Raw genomic sequence first — 22,034 nt, forward strand, 5'->3', positions numbered from 1 at the left:
GAAAAGGTCAGTTTTCATTCCAATTCCAAAGAAAGGCAATGCAAAAGAATGCTCAAACTACTGCACAATTGCACTCATCTCACAAGCTAGTAAAGTAATGCTCAATATTCTCCAAGCCAGGCTTTAGCAATACATGAACCATGAACTTCCAGATGTTCAAGCTGGTTTTAGAAAAGGCAGAGGAACCAGAGATCAAATTGCCAACATCCGCTGGATCGTCGAAAAAGCAAGAGAGTTCCAGAAAAAACATCTATTTCTGCTTTACTGACTATGCCAAAGCCTTTGACTGTGTGGATTACAATAAACTGTGGAAAATTCTGAAAGAGATGGGCATACCAGACCACATGACCTGCCTCTTGAGAAACCTATATGCAGGTCAGGAAGCAACAGTTAGAACTGGACACGGAACAACAGACTGGTTCCAAATAGGAAAAGGAGTACGTCAAGGCTGTATATTGTCACCCTGCTTATTTAACTTATATGCAGAGTACATCATGAGAAACGCTGGGCTGGAAGAAACACAAGCTGGAATCAAGATTGCCGGGAGAAATATCAATATGCAGATATGCAGAAAGTGAAGAGGAACTAAAAAGCCTCCTGATGAAAGTGAAAGAGGAGAGTGAAAAATTTGGCTTAAAGCTCAACATTCAGAAAACAAAGATTATGGCATCCGTTCCCATCACTTCATGGGAAATAGATGGGGAAACAGTGGAAACAGTGTCAGACTTTATTTTTTTGGGCTCCAAAATCACTGCAGATGGTGATTGCAGCCATGAAATTAAAAGATGCTTACTCCTTGGAAGGAAAGTTATGACCAACCTAGATAGCATATTCAAAAGCAGAGATATTACTTTGCCAACAAAGGTTCATCTAGTCAAGGCTATGGTTTTTCCAGTGGTCATGTATGAATGTGAGAGTTAGACTGTGAAGAAAGCTGAGCACCGAAGAATTGATGCTCTTGGACTGTGGTGTTGGAGAAGACTCTTGAGAGTCCCTTGGACTACAAGGAGATCCAACCAGACCATCCTAAAGGAGATCACTCCTGGGTGTTTATTGGAAAGACTGATGCTAAAGCTGAAACTCCCAATATTTTGGCCACCTCATGCGAAGAGTTGACTCACTGGAAAAGACCCTGATGCTGGGAGGGATTGGGGGCAGGAGGAGAAGGGGACGACAGAGGATGAGATGGCTGGATGGCATCACCAACTCGATGGACATGAGTTTGGGTGAACTCTAGGAGTTGGTGATGGACAGGGAGGCCTGGCGTGTTGCGATTCATGGGATCACAGAGTCAGACACGACTGAGGGACTGAACTGAGTGCAAAAAAGAAAAAAAAAATTCAGTGGGCTATGGACACTTTCAACAAAGAAACTCAAAACCAGAAAAACACTCCAGACACATCAATGCAAAGCTTTACACGTAATTTCAGGTGATTAATAGACACTCTGAAGCTCATTTATGGATCACCTAGTTTTCTGCTCTAGCAAATACAGAGTTTAACAGCAGAAAAATTGGTAAGCTATCAATTTCTCCCTTTATCCCCTGAGGGCTGGCTCCAGGGCACACTCTGGGTACTGGACATTGGCTGGACTCTCTTCAATGGGGACTCCAACCTCGCTGGAGTGAGATGTGGCTTAAGCCCATCTCATGGCTCCTGCTGTGTGGACAACCTACCTGTGTGAGATGCGAGGCCTGGCCCTCTGTTCTTGATACCTTTTTGGGTCTGTTTCTAACCATGCATGCATGCTACGTTGCTTCAGCCGTGTCTGATTCTTTGAGACTCCATGGACTATAGCCTGCTGGTCTCCTCTGTCCGTGGAATTCTCCAGGCAAGAATACTGGAATGGGTTGGCATTCCCTCTCTCAGCGGATTTTCCCTACCCAGGGATTGAACCCATGTCTCCTGTGGCTCCTGCATTGCTGGTGGATTCTTTACTGCTGAGTCAGCCAGGAAGCCCATTTCTAACCATCCAGATCACTAATTCTTAAAAGGAGAGAAGGCAGGGATATGGGAGTGCAGTTTGTAAACATATATTCAGTGTTATCATTTCATCTCTGATAGTAAAAGAAAGCTATTCTTTTCATAATATAAATGCGTCTGGTTGGGGATATGCCACATTGGACTTGAGTTTTAGAGAGCTGAGAGAAGTAGGTGGGAAAGTAAGCAGATTATTCTCTTTCAACTATGCTAAGGAGGTTGAAATTTGTTCCGAAGGCAAATAGAGGAATTACTTAAAGGCTCCAGGCTGGAAAGCGACATGACTTGAGACAGCTCAAGACTCCTTTGGCTGCGTGGTGGAGAGAGAGGGTTAGAGGGGAGCAGGCCAGGGAGTGGGCTTGTGCAGTGATTCAGTTTAAGAGATAATGGGTCTTGGATGCTGGGTAACAGCAGAAGGAGCAAAAATAAGTCAGTGGTTTGGAGAAAGAGACATTCCAAAGGTAGAATAAGCTTGGATTTATTAATTTGGGGGTGTGGTAGCCAAAAAGAGTCTAGAGAGATTCCTAGGTTTCTGGCATGGGCAGCTGGTAGATGGTGATGGCATATTGATAGAGGATGCTGGAAGCAGCACTGGGGAATTTGGAGGGGATGGAAATAGTAGATCCGAAATACATATTATTTCTCTTTCCATGCCTCCAGGAGATTGACAGAAAGCCCTTGGATGGATGCCAGGGCTGACACCCACGTCCAGGTCTCCTGCCACGTTTTCCTGAAAAGAGTGGAAGCTCCACCATGCCCCACTTCAGTCTGTCACCCCTCCCCTCTGCTATGTGAGCCTTAGCCCTTCCCCTCCCTCCTCCTCAACAACTTGCCACCCCGTGGACTGTAGCCTCCAGCCTCTTCTGTCCATGGGATTTCCCAGGCAAGAGTACTGGAGTGGGTAGACATTTCTTCCTTCAGGGGATCTTCCTGATCCAGGGATCAAACCCGCATCTCTTGCATCTCCTGCATTGGCAAGTGGGTTCTTTACCACTGAGCCACCTGGGAAGCCCCAACACAGTTGTAGCAGATGATAAATTTAGGAGAAAGGCCATGAACAAGGGTTATATCAGCCCGAAGGGAGGATTTAATGATAACCAAGCAAGACACATATTAATAATTGATATATATCTTTTTATTATGCACAGATAAAGGATTTAAAACTGTGGTTATCAAAACTATACATCTAAGCATGTTCACAAAATTGTTGACACGTTGAACAGAGAAAAAGAGTACAACAGGGGTGCTCAAACTGGCCACAGGGATTTTCAGGGTACTCTTTTTACCCTCATAGATGAAAAACAGCAACAAAATCAGGCTCATTCAGGAAAAACCAGAAGAGAGAAGTATTGTATTTGGAAACTGATAATAGTCCTTTTTAGAAAAACATCTGTTGGTTTCATGAACAACCCCCAGCTAGAACAAACAGGAAAAAATCACACGCACGAGTCACCCAACAAAATGTGCTCTGTTAACACAATCAGCAGTACAACCATCACTCAAACCATGAGGTAGTTACAGTACAAAAGACCGGCACGCAGGTGCGCACCCCCACACACACTCACAACCACGCCCGCTACAGAACACACACAGGAAACGGGTTTACAATCTCATTACAGACAAGGAAAAGATCTTTTGTTTTGTTTAGAAAATGCTATAGAAACAGCTTTGACAGAAGGAATCCGACTTTTCAAATACAGAGTACTGGCTGGTACACACCACAAGGTAAAAGCTGTAGGGTATTACACAGACAATCTGCCTTGGAATTTAGAGCATTTCAACAACAGCTTTAGCATAAAACAAACAAAACAAAATGGCCTCTAAGAATGAAGGGTGTAACCTGCAGCAGTAACAAAAGAGTTTTCAGATAGAGAAATGTAACTGGAATATAAAAACAGTTTTAAAGAAACCTACAGGATGTGTTATAAAGTAGAGCTTATACTTTGTATTCATTAAAACTGTGAAGTATGAAGCAATTGGAAATGCTATAACAGGAAGCTAGGGAGAAAACACAGTATTTTTTAAATGTTCACTTTTTAGAAACATTTCAGAAATACTTAATGACATTCACTCTCCAATAACACAGGATCAGGTTTCATCAACATGAATTTTTTGATCTGAATAATACTTCTGGATAGTAAGACCCAAACACATAAAGGTTGACTTCTTCTCTTTTAAAATCTCTTGGCTTACATCCATAAATTTGTAAATTAATTTTAAATTATTTATAAAATCATTGGCAATGCAGCATCTCTCTCAAAAATATACATTTGAATATATTACAAAAAGTTTTAAACCCTGTCCATCTAAGAATTGAATCTTTTAATACCTCTTAATAGTTAATTTTCTTTTTAACAGGATGGATAGGGATTTTTAAAAAGCAAAGAACTGATCAAAAGAATTCACAGTAACTGAAATTAAACATTTCATATGGAGTAACTTAAATTTATCTAAAACACTTAAATATATCTTTATACACCGATTTTTGTAGTAAAATATAGCTATAAGTGACTTAAAGACTCTAGTCTTCTTTGAAGACATCTTTAAACTTTTTTATACATAGAATATGCTAAAACAATACATTCTGCTGAAGGTTAGGCAAAGCGCATTATTTTCAAACACAGGTAGCGTAATCTAAGTCCTCCATGCTGATACCTTTATGTTAAAAATATAGTTAACTGAAGGCAAATTTTTTTTTTTCTAATCTATCTTTATTTGTAGAAATCTGCAAAATTATCAATGTAGATAGCCTGGAAATCTTAGCCCTCAATCTGTTTTGGTTAAAATCATCTTGATTGAATGTTTATAACTATCAAATCAATCGGAACAGGACTCTATGGTGGGGCAACAATGACTGTCAATCTCCACCTCTTTGCCTTGTAGACACTGCCCTCCAGTCTCGGGCAACACCAACATTTCCTACTTAAGGCTCCATTCACAGAGAACCAGGCACAGCTTCCTTATTTTTAGAGCATTTAGATTTGCTTGTGAGTATTTTAGATGTAGAATCTAGCCTGTTCTATTTGTAGAGTTCTGAGTTGTTTGGGAGAATTCTGGTAAAAGAATAATACTTACTGGCAATCAAGTTATCTTCAGTAGTAAGTGATTTGGCATGGACGCTTTCCTCTGGCATTGTTTTTGTGTGTGTGTTTGTTTTTTTTAACATAGAGGTATCAGTTGAGCTTATTTTAGCTGCAAAGTGGCATATTATTGATACTCGATTTTAATAAAATTTACCTCAAATTCTTTTTGAGTTTGGTGATATATTTAAGGCAAGAAAACGAAAGCATCCAAATGAGTGCCTTTTTCCATATCTCATCACTTTCTTGGCAGAATTGGTGACACTGTTCAGATAACCAACAGAAAACCAAAAGAATCTGCCATACATTTGCAACTTATAAGAGCCTGGTGCTTACAAAAGAGTCTTTTCAAAAGGCTGACATGTTTTGCATGGAAACACTAATTCTCCCAGAAATGTTTAAGAATAAACAACTCTGAAGGTGTAGGACATTGTCCAAATGGGAATGAATTTTCTCTTCTTCAACTGAAAGAACCAAAGTGCCAAATGACATATAATATACATGTACTGGTGTATATATCACTGTGCAAATGCCTCCTGAGCTTTACAAGAGAATTTTGCCCCTGTTTACACATTAATTTAGTAGAGCACAGTGTCATAAATGAGCAGGAATCTGCAGTCCCAGATTTTGGCCATTTTCAATTTCTATATGCTTATAAAGAAATACGAACTTTGCATTAAGACATTTTTGCAGTTGGTGTGTGAGCCTGGGGGGAAGGAGGAAGCTGATAAGGAACTCAGCACTGGTTTTGGCCCAGGGCACAAGAAGGAATGTTGCCTTGATGTGTGTCAGGATGCAGTCCACGAGGGGAGCACCCATCAAGCTGACACAGCGGTCCCACAAGTGTGGCAGCAAGGTGAGAAGTGTGCATCCTGAAGGTGCAAATTAGACATGGAGGAACACACTTAGAAAGTCCTGAAGCATTTCTTTTGTTTTACATCTTGGTTCGGTTAGAAAATAATCTTTGGCCACATCTCCTCACTGGCTCTGCTATCTGGTTATTCCTTTTACCAACTCCTTGTATCTGGGTAAGAGGCAGGGCTTCAAATTATGGATGTTCTTACCTGGACAAAGCAGCATTTTAAAAACTGGCATGTGTTTCACATTGAAAACCCCTAAGCCTGTGAGGGGCTGGTGGAGAAGGCCACCACCTTAGCTTTCTCACATGAATCTAGTGTGTTACAGAAGTCCAGGGGGCCCGAGTATGTCAGCCCTGGGTGGGGGTGAACACGACAGGTGACGGTTACACTGAAATTCACTCTCTTTACAAGGGAACCGCAGTTGAGCCTTCTGGGCCTGGAATCTGGACACAGGTGTGGCCCCAGGCCTGCCCTGGTGGTGGGCGGGGCAGGCTAGGCTGTGCTGCTGCTGGAGCAGGGTGTGCTCTGCGTGCTGCCAATGCTGTGGGCTGCGCTGCTGTTCTCTGAAGCTGGCGGGGACGTGGGCACTTGCTGCCTTCCTGCTGTCTCTCCTGCAGTCAGTACAGAAAAGGATAGACGCATGTTACATGTATGCATTTCTGAAAAGACCATTTCATCTGGGGCTCTTTTCAACCATGGGCAGAGCAGCTAGATCAGAAGGCCTCCCATCATGATGCTGTTTCTGCTTGTTGCCGTTTTGTTTTGTTTTTAAAGCCCCTTGCACAGGGAAAAAAGAATGTTTTCAAGGTGATTGACAGACAGTTAATAGGGGCAAAGACCCCCTAATAGTTGAGGATGAATGCCCAGGATTTCAGCGCCTACAACCTTTGAAGAAACTACCGTCACCTGTACTGTGTGATCCAACTGACCAGCACCTGTATTCAGAGAACATCTCCTCTCATAAAAGTATCAGAGCGTTTGGAGAACGAGACCTTTAAACTGTAATGAGATCACCTTGGCAATCTGGAGGCCTTTTTCTGAATACACCTGGTCAAAATAGGGGTGGTGATGCTGAGGTTTCGCCCTAGCTGTAGCAGAGAATGCTGTGTGACGAGCACAGGACCCACACCTGAGAAATGGAGGTGGGAAGACCTGGTGCTCCGAAAAACCTTTTGAAGAAGGGGTTTAGCTGTTGCACAAGGGACGGCAGCTGCCAGGAACACCCCTTCCATCCTGAGGTTTGCAGCCGGAGTATCCCCTCACACATCAAGTGCCCTACTTTTCATCACACACCCCACTGCATTTTAGCTAAGCCCATTCCTTGCGCCAAGTGACAGGACTGTGGGGAGGGAGGAGACCTTGGGTCACACACATGGTTTGCATTTAGCACAGCAAAGAGCTCTAGAGCTATCTTTTCTTCAACAAAACTGGCCTCAGAGCAGCCCTCAAAAAAATGGCTCTAGGTAGGGAAAAGCAATCAAGGCTCTCCGATGACAAACACAGCATTTTCTTTGAAAAGTCAAAGCATAAACTTCATAAACTTCTGGTCAGTGGTCTCCCCGCTCCAATGTGGGAAGCCCCAGAGGGCCAGGTCTGTTTATGAGTGAGCCTCCTCTTTCCTGTCGGCCTGAAATACACAGCTCTCTGCCGGAGATAAGCAACCCTCTGGCCTCTTCGTTAAAACAAAACACACCAGCAAAGGCTCTGCCCTCCAAGCACAGGAACTCGGCCCTTTACTCCTCAAAAACCTCTGCCAAAACAGCAGTTGCACAAAACAGAGAAGCAGCTTGTGTGGTACAGCTTTCCCTGTCACCCATTTAGGAACCACCCAGTGACACACATTGAGGCTTCAACCTCTGGGTCTTCACATGCTTGTTGCATATTTGGCCCATGCTATATTTTCTCTGATTATCTATTCTTCTGGGATTGGAGGGATGGAGAGGGAATTCTGGGTCAATATTTCTCAGAGGCAGAGAAACACTGTATTTTCATTCTTCTTCTTTTTTGGCAATCTATATTTTGGACCCTTTCCAGCGCTGCCCTCTACCCTTCTTGTGTGCATTTAATTAAAGGCGGGGACGTTTGCCTCAATGACAGTGACTTTCTGCCAGAAATCCACTTTCCCCAGAGTGGGAACTTTCTTTCTAAAAGGAAATTAAATCTGTTAGCTATTCTGAATTCTTATGTCTATCAAAAAAAAAAAAAAAAAAAAAAGCCCCAAACCTCTAGAGACTGGAACAACTCGTGATCAACTTGAAAAATTCAGCCCCCTGCCAACCCACATGTGGATCCACACCCAGTCTCATTGTTATCAATTAGCAGGACTAATGTGACTGTTGTGAAGGACATTTTAAAAATACCTCTTCCCCATTTAAATAAAGGATACATCAGAAAAGCAGGAGGTAAGTCAACACACCACCCTCCCCACTTTGGCTCACCTGGGCTTCGTTTGGCCTGATAGCGGCTAAATCAGCAAGAAGGCCTTGGCTTGTCCTACTGACAGTGAACAAGTCTGTCTCATCCCACATGCAACATGTGCATGATTAGTCACATTCAGGAAAAGTGCCAGTACTACGCCCTGCCCAGGAAGTCTGAATATTTGCTTTCCGATGTCTATTTGCCAAATACAATTTGTTGCCATGTCAGTTTATTTTAATCATTACCCATTAAAAGGTCTTTCAACTTCCAGAGTTTTGGAAACTCTTGTGCTGCTGATACAAAACACTGTCCAAAATGAAACCCCAAGCAAAACAAAACAAAGAAGTCCCCTATACTCAAGATTGCAGGATCCATTTCACCAGGGTGGACAAGTCAACTTAACCCAATAATCCCCTGGCTTTGAGCCAACAGTGTGCCAAGGAGAATCTTTGTCTGACAATCTGCTTGGAAATGTTGAAAACATCCTCTTTAGACTATCCCTTCTAGCCCTGGGTCTATTTTCACATGTAAGATGAGAGATTTCTCATTATAACCAAGTTGTTAAAAAACTTTTACCTTTTGAGAAATCAAGAGAAGTTTTCTCACTGTCAGATGCAAGTGGCACTACAGAAAAATTCACCACGAGAAACAAAAGTTTAATGTGCAGATGTTTCTGCTTAAAAAGCCAACAGAGTCCCTTAGGTTTTCCGAGATGTGTCCTTTGGTTTTCTGCTCTCTAGCACAGTGACCTCTGATGTCTTGGAGCATTGACTTTCTTCAGAATATCCCTTGGGTGACAAATACAACCAGCTTCCTTCTGGAGAAGACGGGCAGTGAGGACTGCAGGGCTATGCAGAGCAGGCCCGCTTAGCGAATGCAAGTTCAAGGAAGGCCCCCTGACCATGGATTTCAAACTTGGCCATCAGAAGAAATGTGTTTAGTCTTCATGCTTTGCCCCTAAAATCTCAAACCACAGAGGAAGAGACCCTTGGGAAGGAGAGTGAGTAGGGAAAAGACACATCTGGCACATGTTGTCCTCAGGAAAAGGGTGTGTTACAACAAGGATTCATCCCACTCAGCTCACGTATTAGGCTGCGGCTAAGCCTCGATATTGCCAGAGACGTCCTTAGAAACAGAAAAAAACATATTTTAAGGGATAACCTGTTTCCTTTCTTCAGTTTAACATGGAGCTGTTCAGATCTGATTTCCTGCCACTTTTTGGCAGTTTACAACTGGATTCTTATCCCTGTGTTTTTAGTATGGCAGGTCCTAGGGGAGAAACTTTAAGATGTGAATAACACAGAGAAGCCCTATGGGGAAACAAGAATAGAAGAATTTTAAAGAAAAGTGAGAGGAATCTCGATTATTTAGCCCAAGGCAGATAGTTTGCAAACACTGGCCACAGAGAATTATTACCGAGAGGAGCAGACAGGTGTTCTTTATCTCCCTGGAGGGCAGAACATGAGGAAATGAGTTTAAATGGCAGTGATAGAGATTTAGGTCACACAGAAGGGAACTTGCTCATTCTGAGGACTGGCTAGTTATAGTGGGAATTTGTGGAATTTCTTTCTTAGGAGATATTTAAGCACTGGATTGAAGACCATGTGCCTGGGGGTGACTCATACTCAACATTACTTGACAGTGCAGAGAAAACAAAGATATTTCCCTCTTAGGCCTATGTGTTCGTTGCAGTTTTGTACCAATTGTCTCAATCTCTTGATATCCTAATTGTAACTATTTCACAAACTCACTCTAGTAAGGATACTGAACTAGACCAACCTTTAGAGAAGCTTTCCATCACTATTCACCATTTTCAAAAATTGCCCCTCCTTTTTCAAGCTAAAAGACTTTCCTTTTGCAGGCAAAACTTTGCAGGAGGGGTGAATTAGATGTTGTTATAAGTTATGGAGAAAGGGAGAAATGTTCCAAGGAAGGAAGCAAAATCTTTCAAAATATTCCGCTTCCCACTTTCTTTCAATATTACTGCAATGTGACCAGCCTGTTTCACACTTGCACTTTGGTTTTCCATGGGCATCTTATTTGAACTCAACCCGAGCACTTGGGTGAAAAGAGTGGATCCTGCCTTCTTTCCAGTCATACAGAGTTTCCATCTATTCCACCTGCATCTTTCTGATCCCTGTAACTTAGCCTCTTGCCTCCAACTTTAGTCACACTTTTGCTGATCTTCTTGCTGTTTCTGAATTACATTTGGAAGCATGGAGAAACTTCAGACTTCTAGAAGTATCTGAAGCCTCCAGAAACACTCCTAAGTAAAAGACATGATTCAGGTGGACCTGGGTATGTGTTTGACTTCTGCTTTAAGAATACACACAGTGTATTCAACTAAGGATTGTTGAACAGAAGCCTGTTAAACAGAAGTTTACTCTCTAAAGAGAATGAAACTAGGGTTCTGGGAACGACCAACACCAGCACAATTGAGGGTAGAGAAACACAATGACAGAGGAGAACAAAATTAACGCCTACATGCTGAATGTTGTGACCCCCAGAATGTTGACAGCCTGATCTATAACCTCCAAGAAGGAAATAGGAAAACCTGTTTCACAGAAAACATGACGAACTCAAGAGGAAAGATCCAAAGATGTGATATCAGGAGTTCCTCAATAAAAGGCCCAGCTAGATCACCCTAAGTAAAGTTCAAAATCAATATGTTCCACCCACAAGCTCAGAACTTCCCTATTCTTAAATAATTCTATATTAATATTCTCAGAGAGATAAGATATTGTACCCATAAGACAAGAGTAGGACATGTTTCTTTAATTCATGGGAAAAACTTCTTGGAATTAACAAACTTGAAGGCAATATTAAAAATGCAATAAGACTTCGACCACAAGAGACGGAGTAACCCCAACTTCAAGAACAGGCTGCGAGAATGAAGAAAGAAACAGAAGCTTGCCAAGGAGAGAGCTGGGCTTTCCAAGTTACCTGACCTTAAATATGCTGAAGCCGTTCAGAAATTCTTTGTAGAAGAAATACAGCTTGGTGAAGAATTACTAGCTCAAGGTGAATATGAGAAGGGTGTGGACCATCTGACAAACGCGACTGCTGTGTGTGGACAGCCACAGCAGTTACTGCAAGTATTGCAACAAACTCTTCCACCACCAGTGTTCCAGATGCTTCTGACTAAGCTCCCAACAATTAGTCAGAGAATTGTAAGTGCTCAGAGCTTGGCTGAAGATGATGTGGAATGAGAAACAAATGTCAACATAATGATCTCAATTAAAACATTTTTAAAATCTTAACTCAGAAGATGATCGGCTCTGGGGGAGTAATGGCAGATAAGCTTGTTATGGACTGTCCTCCACAGTGAAGTCTACCAAAGTTAATTTTTACTTTGTGTAGATCCATTTGTCTGTTTTATTTATTTTTCCCAGTGAAAAGTATATTTTGATAGAGAGCTTTTCATTTTATAAATACACTATGAATTACTGAAATATGTATTTTGTTTACTCTTAAAAATGTGTGATTAGAATGTACATATAACATCCCATTACTTACATTAAAAATACCCGGTGCTCAGTTTTGAAAGATAGGCCCCCAAAAATGTAGAAGAAAACTGAAGAATATACTTGTTTTGCTCTACATCAGAAAGTTGGCTGGAAACTTGTATTGATCAAAACTGAGCATTAAGAGATTATTTCTTTCCATTTAATCTCTTAAATATGTGTAATGTGCTGCTATGCTATAATAACAACTTCACCCCCTCCCTTGAAATGTTTTCTTTAAATCAGTGGGTTTGATGTGTTCTGGATATTTACCTCCTTGTATTTTAGATACATGTAGTTGCAGATGGCACCAGGAATTGGATGTCTATACATTCTTAATCTGGCTGAGTAAGCTTTACCAGTTAATGTCTGCCCACTTGCCTCATATATAAACTGAGGAAATGGGTGTGCTAATTCAGCTTCTAATTCCTTTGGTTCTGTGCAGCATTTTCAAATCCCTCTTTCTGAGGGAAATACCTGTTTGGGCAGCCAGCCCTTGCGTTTTTTTAACTCTGAATTTCGCATGCTTGCCTGACGTAGTATTTCTGGTTTTTTAAAAGGTATAACGTGTTGATTTTCACTGAAATCACGGTTCTGTCACTACTTTTGTAAATTAACCTGAAACGTAACCTTCACGGTAACTGGGACGATATGCTTGTAAAAGTGTTTGTTCCCTTTTGCTTTTATCCTCAGTGTACCTCCTTAATCCCCTACCAACCCTTATCTTGTATGAGAATAAGGTGTAACTTTGTGGCTGAAGACTTGAATGAAGATAATGGGACCTTTTATTCTCTAAATAGTGACATATTATCTACAGCCACAGATTAAATATCAGACCTAAGAATAAAGATCCTTGGTACTTAAAAAAAATAAAAATAAAAATGCAATAAGAAACTAAAAGATAAAAATGAAGAAATCTCCTAGAAAAGAAACGAAAAATATGGAAAACAGAAAAGGAGAATTGCAGCACAATTCAAGAAGTTCAACTCTGAAGTAAGAAGATTTCTAGAATAAGAGAACCAAAAAAAAAAAAACATGGGCAAGAAAAAATAAATAATTCTAAAAAATCTCAACAATAAAGGACATAGTTTCTAGACTGAAAGGCCTCAATTAATGCCCAGCATAATGAATGAAAATACACCTACATCAAGCACTATCATTGTAAAGTTTCTTCCAGAAAGAAAAAAAATAAAAGATTAGAAATCTGAATGACTTTGAATTTCCCAAAAGCAATCTTCAGAGCTAAAAGTCAGTGAGGTGTGCTTTCAAAATTCTGAAGAAAAAACACTTGAAGTCTAAAATTCTATACCGTGGCAAACTATCTATTAGTGTTTATATAAAATGAGGATATTTTCAGACATGCAAATGCTATTTTCACACATGTGAAAAACATTTCTCTCTTATGTTCCCATTAAACAAAGGAGGAGGAAGACACAGGAGCCAGAACACAGGACATCTACAACTCAAAAGTATTGAGGAAAATGAGTCAGTAGAATACCTGATGTGTGACCGTGTGCGTGTAAGAGGAGACTGAGACAACTGGAAGAGTCAACAGACAAATTCATGGCGATGGCTTAGCTGCTAAGTCGTATACCAGTATAATTCTATTTGGAGGATGATTTTGGCCTTTAAACTACGGACATGTTGTGATAAAGCTAAAAAGTTTACTGAAAAATAGAAATAAATGCTTTTGCTCCTCTCCTTAAAAAAAAACAAAAACAAAAACAGATATAATATTGCACACAACTTTTGGGACCTTCATGAGTCAGTTTTGGGACTCTGACCCTGTCAGGTCCCCAGGAGCACGAAGATTCTGTGACTCCATTCCAGCACCATTTCCACCCTCACTGCCCCTCCTCTCTGCACTATCTTAGTGGAGAATGTAAGTTTTAGGAATGGGGTTTTCCAAACAGTGAATATAGCTTTCAGAAGTATCCATTATTATACCGAAAGCTGACATATGATAAAAGCAGGGATACAGATTTTTTGGACTCACATGCATTCCATGTATGTAAGTAGATCACAGTTCAAACCTAAGGCTTGGTTCTGTGCTCTGTGCTGCAGAGTGGAAAGCACAAAGGGAAATATCTAAGCTGAGCACTATTTTAGCCACAGAGGCAGATGTTGCCTGAACCCCCAAATATACCATATAAGGCCTGAGTTCCACAGCTTAGATTATTGTGGAAATTGAATGGACTGAGTCAGTGTTTGTATAGACACATCTTTCCATTGGCCACCGCATTATGATCTTTTCATCTAAATTTGCTGCTGGCTGATCCAGGTAATAAACAAAGAGAGTTCTCAATAGGAAACTACCACTTGGTCCTGCAGTAAGTCTTTCTTTTTTGTGTGATGCTGGTATTCCTTAGGAGTGGTCTTTAAAGTGAACCAGAGGCTACAGCTTTTAATAAAAAGCCATTTCAAGCTGTGATGCTAACAGGTTTAGAATCCAAATGACTAGAGTTTAGAGTCTAAGTGTCTATAAAGCCTTTCAGCTTCCAAATGAGCCTAATTTATTTTGCTGGAAACCATCACAGGAAGGGCTTTGGATTTTTGTTTTTAAATCTACTTATAAATCTATTTCTATATTAACAAAACTTTAAAACTCCTTAAGTCTCTGTTTTTGGGGAGAAGGGAACATTAACAACACATCTCAGAATTCAATGAGCAGCAGCAATGCATGTCATAAAGCCAGGTTTTGCTCTTTCCCAGGTCAGTATATCTGTGGACAAGAATCTGGGATTATCAGAGGGAATTCAGTGGGGTTTGTTCCCACAGTGACACCATTTGGTTGCCCTTTTTTGCTTCTAGCTGGCTTCCTGGCCCTCCTGGCCTGAGATCAGACTTCAGAATTTGGGAGTGTAGCTCTATTACCAAGGCCAGTCATGATCAGCAGGTATGTGGTAAGCATCTGTGGGTGACTACCTTGTAGAAATCTTCAGGGCTACAGAGTCTTCTTGGAGTACTTTCAAGTTCATTCCTAATATATATAGCATAAGCTGCCAAGAACTCTAGAACTTACAACCATGCAGGAGAATGGGGAAAGTTGCAAAGAACTGTGAGTCTGAGATTTGGATGTGTTAGTACTCCTGTAACAGAATTATTCACTCAAAGATGCTCCTCTGCTAAACATTGTCCTTCCACTGCTTGTGTAAGCTATTCATGAAGAACAACATTCCTAAATGGATTCACAGATGTCCATATATCCTCAGTCTAACACTTAACAGATTTATTTCCTTTTGCTCACACGAAACAGACAGTCGACCCTTGGACAACGTGGGGCTTAATCTGCATATAACTGATAGTCTGCCTTCTGCATCCCAAATTCTTCTGCATCCGCAGATTCTACCAACCATGGATCACGACAGCAGTATTTACTCTTTATAAAAATAATCGCATATAACCCACACTGTTTAAGAGTAACTGGCTTCACTCAAAGATTGTTGATTAGGAACAATAATCTAAGGACTTAAAGCCCTACTGTTAAACTCCTAAAATTTGCTTTGGACTGTGTGACTTTCCTATGCTTGGCACCATAGGGTTCATTCTGCTTCTTCTGCCATAATTTAAAATAACTCAGAGAATGCAGTATTTGAAGGGAAGATTCTGATGAGGATTAAGATATGACTTCTCAAAACACCCTTCCATACTTCTCTTTCCTTGAAAGCAGTCATTGCTTCAGCTTGGCCAGTTAGACAGCCCAAGGTAAGGCCAAAGATGGTGGCATGCACTGGTTCAATGGAAAATAAATGAAACTCTAAACAGAAAGTCTGTGCCTGCCACTATCTGACTGATCAATTCAGCACCTTATCCAGGTTCACAGCGTAAATAAGCATACAAAAACAGACAATACCAACTAGGTTGCTAGACATGTCTCAAAATGCATGTCTTTCCTTCCCATATTTACAAGGAACCTAAGAAAGATGTTATGAATCAGCAATCCATTTGTTCCTTCCTCTTGCACTACAGACACCCCAAGCCTGGCTTGCATTCTGTCTTGGGGTCAGAACAAGTTTTCTTTCTGTTCAGGCCAGAATGTTTCTACCTTGGGACTCAGGGGTAAGGGTCAGGAAAAAAGGCACATGATAATTTTTAGGGGTGGAAGAACATAACTTGAAAACAAACTGCTTTGTTTTACTATTTCTATTTACAATTCATGAAAAAATACTTTAAATTTTTAAATAACTTTCAAGAGAAGAGAAGAGAATTCAGTGTTTATCAAAGAAGAGATGGTATGGGTTTAAAAAAGGTTGAGAAATTCTGGTTTAAGCCATTGATTAGGGCCTCTGGTGGACAGTGCTCAGCATCTTAGCAGATGTGGTAATAAAATCTTGGCTTCCTCACTTACTTCCTGTCCATTTATATGTCTATTCTGAAGTCCTCAGCTTTGGGTGAATGGTTTATGTTTCCGGTTTGTCTACATTAACTTTAATTAAGTCCTAACCACAAAATAGTTTTATTAGAAGCTAAACTTCAGCAACATCTCAAATACAATTAACGTAGTTTAAACATTCCTTTTCCACAACTGCTTAAAACAAATTATAGTTTTACAAAACCCAGTTCATGCCAAATACATACATGTGAAAATGGTGGGAATGAACTCTCTCTCTCTTTTGTTCATTATTTCATCCACTCATCCATGCAGAGAAACACCAAAGGTCTGCAGTGTGCCAGGCACACAGGATGTGCACCATCTGACAGGCAGCAGCCACACTCACCTGTGTGAGAATAGATGTACCACAAGGCCCCCGTCAGCAGCGCTCCAATCACAAAGGCTGCGAACGCGATGCCCATCACAGTTAGGGTGTCCAGACCATGGAAAATCTCTATAATGATAAGAAACCAATGCAGACTTTGAGTGAATCAGCATCACACGCTACAATTTTATATTTGTTTCGCAAGTATTATCAGAAAGGCTGAGAACCAACTAACAAACTCTGAGGATAAAAAGTGGATTCCAACAAAATACACTATATTTGTAACTTGCAAATATTTTCTCAAAAGAAAAATGAAATTCTCAGATTTCCAAGACACCTTCAGTTTGCAATTTACTTTGAGCGTCAAATTTACTAAAAAGTCAGATTTGTCAACTCTGTAAAACTTAGGCTTGTGGTTCATTGCCTCAGTCTGAGGACATACTATTTGAACAGTAAAGGGGCTTGAAAGTCAAAGCTCAAGATGCTTGGGAAAATAAGGTAAACTTCCATTATCAAAATCTGGCTTCTTATTCATTGAACATTGAGACCCTACACAAAATACAATGAGACACTACACAAAAACCACAAGCCAAATACTTTACAAATATACTTCCATGAACATTTAAAACATGAAAGATAACAGGAAGGAAAGTGGTGAGAAGGAGAAAAAGTAGAATATAACTTTCACTGATCTCACATTTAAACCTTCCATCTCAATAATTACCTATTGTGTCATTTAACACAACCTACTTTTTAACACTTTTCCAACCATGACCTTTCTATGAGGGGAACAGAAATACTCCTCAGCGGGGAGTGGGTTAACAATTTTATGGTTAGCAAAACATATAAATAGAATCAATTTGGCAAAGATTTTTACATTTGAAATTAATTCCAGGCCACAGATACAGAACATTTCCTTTCGTTTAAGAGAATTACTTTGAATCACTTATAAAAAGCAAAGATCAGTTTCTAAGAGAGACAGGTTTTCAGTGGAATAAAATTTCTAAAGTTTCTCTTTAAAAAAAAAAATTAAAGTACAGGATCCCTCTGTTACTTCAACACTGTTTCTGTGCTCCTCTCCAGTCAGAAGTGACTCCAGCTGATCTCTATGTAAATTCATTCACTTTGCCTTTCAACTCACTTCAGTGTAAGATACATGTGTAGATAAATGTGACCCTGGAGCAGCCCCAGCACTCAAAAGGGCTCAGGAAAAGTATGACATTGTGGAGAAGATTCTGAAAGATCCAAATTCCCAAGTTCTGGTTCCTACTCCTCTAGCCATGTGCCCCTTAGTGTTCATTTAACTTCTAAAAAATGGGACAGCATTATCTTATCTTCTGAAGGCAGGGGGTAAACAAAAGGAGTTTGCAAAGAGGCTGAGGATCCCCTAGGAGGAGTAAGAACTAGGAAAAATTAAATTAGCCATCAACCTAATTTAATTTAGTCTCTAGGACAGATATTAAAAGATGTCTTTTCATGCCTAAGGTGAAAAGTAGGGCGTGATTAAAAGTTTTGAGTGAAAATACACTAAAGTGCTAAAGATGGAGGTGTCATTTAAGAGAATCAGAGTAGGGGAGTATAGGAGAATGTGTCCATCTGCATCTCTTTCTGGGTTCATAATACTGTTCCATGATATTGTTAAAATAAATACTCTTAATAGAACGGTTTATAAAGTATTTAGCATAAACTCTCCAGGCTAATTCTTATGTATACGTGATGGAATTAGCCATGGAGACTAAATCTGGAAAGTCTTAAGGAGGAAAAAAAGTAAAGCTTCTCCCCACAGGCAACATTATCTAGATGAGTTCTGGGTGCACAGCCAGAAAGCCAAGGCTCTAGTTCTGCCTCAGTGCCAATTATAATTGTGGGGAAGTCACTGAAACACTTCTGGGTCAGAGTTTTCTTCTGTATAAGCAATGAAATCGCCCCAGATAATTTTCAACGTATCATTTTGTAGCAGTCGGTCTCTCTCTCTCTTTGTCTTCCAAGTGTTCTCAACACCCCTTGTCTAGTGATTGCCTTAATGGTATAGCAACTAGTTCCTTCAGCACTGCTTCTCTGAGCAGGAAGATACCCTTGATGATACAAAAAGCAAACCACTCCCATAGCTCTATGTTAAGTCTTTCAGATTACATCCACTAAAGGTAGGTAAATGATGAACTTCTCCAAAATTAAGAAGCTACTACATTGCATTAAGGTGATACATACCAATGGGTCAACAAATTCATATTTTAAAATGGCAACAGTAGAGAGGAAAAAAGAAAGGAGAATGCAGGGACGGAAAAGAAAATATGAGAAAAAAGGGGTGAGGGAGAATGAGAGCAGAAGTCTCCTTATCAAAATGCAGGGTCTGGCAAATGTTCTATAACCAACTCATTCTTATAAAAGCCCAGGAGGCTTTATTTCAAAACAGTTGCATAAAGACTTACGTGGAGTAATTGGAATCGGTTCCTTAATACTTGGACCTGTTTCTGAAACAAAAACATAAATCACGATGTATTCTACAGAGAAACCAAGTTCTAAGTAAGAGGTTATCAAAATCTCAGTAGAGGCTGACATTCTTCTATTTGTGAATACTTATTTTGTGAAAAGTCTGTCAATTATTCTATTTAGGTATCAAGACTGTAACATGGATTACTCAGAAATTTTAAGCACTGTACTTCATTAATGATCAATTGTATACTTTCTCTAACCTGAAGAAAAACTGAAAGCAAAAACCTAAACTTAAGAAATTTGAGTCTGATAATTCATGCATGTGTATATGCGTGTGCACACGCACACATGTGTATATACTTTTCTCTTTATTTACAAAAGGATGCAGTATCTTTAAGTATCATGTTTCTCCAGTGTATTTAATATCATTCCACTTTCAAAAAGTCTTTTAACATACAGTTTGTAAAAGCGTCTTTATTCCTCCTCCTAACATTGCTGTCCTACAGTTCAGCTCCTGTTCATGCATCTGCATTATTACAAAGCTTCTCTAACTGGTCTCCTGGTCTCCACTACTGCACCCAACCCAAATGTTTCCTCCCCGATATGTGCCCCCAGAATGACTTTTGCAGAGTCCAGGGCTGATTATATTATTGCCCTGATTAAACCATTCAATGGTTTCCCTTCATTTACGGGAAAAAAGTCCAAACTCTCGAGCATGGCATGGAGTGATCTGCCTTCCTCTCCCCACCTCTCTCCAGCCTCCTTTCCTAATTGTTCCTCACCCATGCTGGGCTCCTCGAAGTTAAGTTCCCCCACTTCTCCAGGCAGTTCCATGTCATCACAAGTTGCAAGCCATTCCCTCAAGTACCCTCCCTGCACGACCTGCTCTGCTTGCATTTTCAGGGGAGGCGTTCTCTGACTCTCTCACAGCCCCATACCCACCCCAGCAGGGAGAATCTCTCCCACTTTTACTCATCCTCTCCCTCTTTTGTTATAAAGGTGCTACATCACATCTAATTCTCTTAATTTTTTCCATCTCCAGGGTAGAGCCTAGATCTTATTCCTCTGCAGACCCTCAGGGTGCGGCCGGGAATAGAAGAGCCTTTACCAGAAAGCTTAGTGAAGGACAGTTAGAATGCTGCTGTACTTTTCGATTCATCAGGCTTCCCTGAGGGCTCAGACGGTAAAGAATCTGCCTGCAAATGCAGAAGACTTGTTTTTGATCCCTAGGTCAGGAAGATCCTCTGGAGAAGGGAATGGCAACCCACTCCAGTATTCTTGCCTGGAGAATTCCATGGACAGATGAGCCTGGCAGGCTGCAGTCCATGGAGTCGCAAAGAGTTGGACACGACTGAAGCGACTTAGCATGAACACACTGTTTTGTAAACCGAGGCAATAGCGGAATTTTGGAATAAGACTGAAATACGCTTTGACATTTCTATAATGCCTTCATGTTCAGAGAGTGCTATAGAGCCTGATCTCATTTGAGGTTACAACCAGCCCCATTAGGGAGGCAGAAACAGAATTCTTATCACTATCTTACAAAAAAGCAGCCTGAAATTCTTTATCATGTGACCAACCCAAGGTCACAGCTGGAAAGCATCAGGGTAGGGGCTGACCCAGGATTCCACATTCTGCCTAGCAGGCTAAATGACTGGTGAGTGTGGCTCTGTCCTTAGCTAGAGAAGCACTGATTAAGCAGCTGCTTGTGCACAGCTATGTGCTCTTCTCAACAGTGAGAGTATCACTGGCCACAGGGCAGCCTATCACAGTCCACCATTTATTTTTGTACAAGTGAACTAAAGATGAATTTTATATTTGTAAATCATTGAACAAAAATCAAAATGTTTCATGACGTGAAAATTATACACAATACAAATCTATTCGTAAAGTTTTATTTGAACATAACAAGGCTCACTCATTTATATACTGTCCACGGTCACTCTTAGGCTGCAACAGCAGTTAAGTAGTGAGGCAGGGACTCCATAAGCCACAAACTGGACATATTCACCATCTGGCTCTTTATAGAAAAAGTGTGTTAAGTCCTGGCACACAGACTCTACCCCTGTTCTCCAGAGTTTAAAAGTAACATGTTTAGTGCCTCTCCTCATCTCCACTTTTATTCAATAAAAAAGGAACACACACCTTGTTCTGGAATCCAAAGTAAGGCAAAAAAAAAAAAAATTGTGAAAAATTGACCAAAACAAGCAGCATTTGAGTTGATGTTTATAAAAATAAGAGAAGCTAGACAGGATTGTTAAATCTCAGGATTAAATCGTGAAGCATGGGGTATCACAGTCTAGCTCCAGGGGGAGGAATGCTATGGGATGAAACAAAGCCACTACAGTTGAAGGGTACCCCCTGGAGGTGTGCAGCATAGTGCCCCTGGGCTTAGGATATATGAGAAAGTTATACTTAAAATCACTAAGAAAACTAAAATAATTGTGTGTTTTTAAGAAAATGTATTTCAGTGTGCAGAACACATACCAACTACACAAGGCACATAAGAGACTGTCTCCTGGGAGGTTGGCCCCACCAGCCTTATTGGCAGCAATGAAGCAACAATGATGCCTTAACATCTGTACATTGTATAGTGTTTTACAGTCAACAAAAAAGCCTTCACTTATATTTTCTCATTTTAAATTCCCAAGGGTCCTATGAAGTAGGGGCATCTAACCACAAAATTCTCCTATTTGTAAAAAGTAGTGGTTTGATACGCTGAACTAAGTCCAAAGGCATTTAAAGGTCTCTATAGGGTTCATCATGCGAGAAATATACACACTTCTGGGAAGAGTTCCATCCAATCAACCACCCATGGTTAAACTTTGTCACTCAGAATCCCCAAAAGGTTTCAAATAATGATTCTCCCTTAAGGAGACCTTGTATGTGAGAATGTAGGTTTTACAGTGAAGCCTGTGTGATAGATGACACTGTTTGAAAATTCTTAATGGATTTACATTATTACCTAACCCTCTTACCCCACCCCAAATAGGGGCCTTCTCACTCAGCTAAGCACAAACAGTTGTTGCTCATTTCCCCAGAGGTGAAGTTCCTCCACGCTTTC

At 40.5% G+C, this 22,034-nt stretch overlaps 1 protein-coding gene across 16 annotated transcripts in view; it reads right to left on the bottom strand.

The window, feature by feature from the left end:
• Positions 1–3,092: 3,092 nt before the first annotated feature.
• The window catches only part of TGFBR3 (transforming growth factor beta receptor 3), a 209,315-nt gene continuing 190,373 nt past the window's right edge, over positions 3,093–22,034 (bottom strand). For 8 of the 16 annotated variants that reach the window (XM_086391095.1, XM_086391096.1, XM_086391108.1 and 5 more), the window contains 3 exons: positions 18,967–19,008; positions 16,559–16,666; positions 3,093–6,530 (listed from right to left, as the gene is read on the bottom strand). In XM_086391095.1, the coding sequence (XP_086247221.1) occupies positions 6,412–6,530; positions 16,559–16,666; positions 18,967–19,008 (269 nt within the window). In that variant the 3' untranslated portion in view covers positions 3,093–6,411. The remainder of the gene's footprint in view (positions 6,531–16,558; positions 16,667–18,966; positions 19,009–22,034) is intronic. The other 8 variants (XM_086391097.1, XM_086391099.1, XM_086391111.1 and 5 more) reach the window with 2 other exon arrangements.

This window comes from Bos grunniens, chromosome 3, assembly GCF_055505025.1.
Source record: "Bos grunniens cultivar Pamir isolate PY7600 chromosome 3, Bosgru_T2T1.0, whole genome shotgun sequence".
Lineage (NCBI taxonomy): Eukaryota > Metazoa > Chordata > Mammalia > Artiodactyla > Bovidae > Bos > Bos grunniens.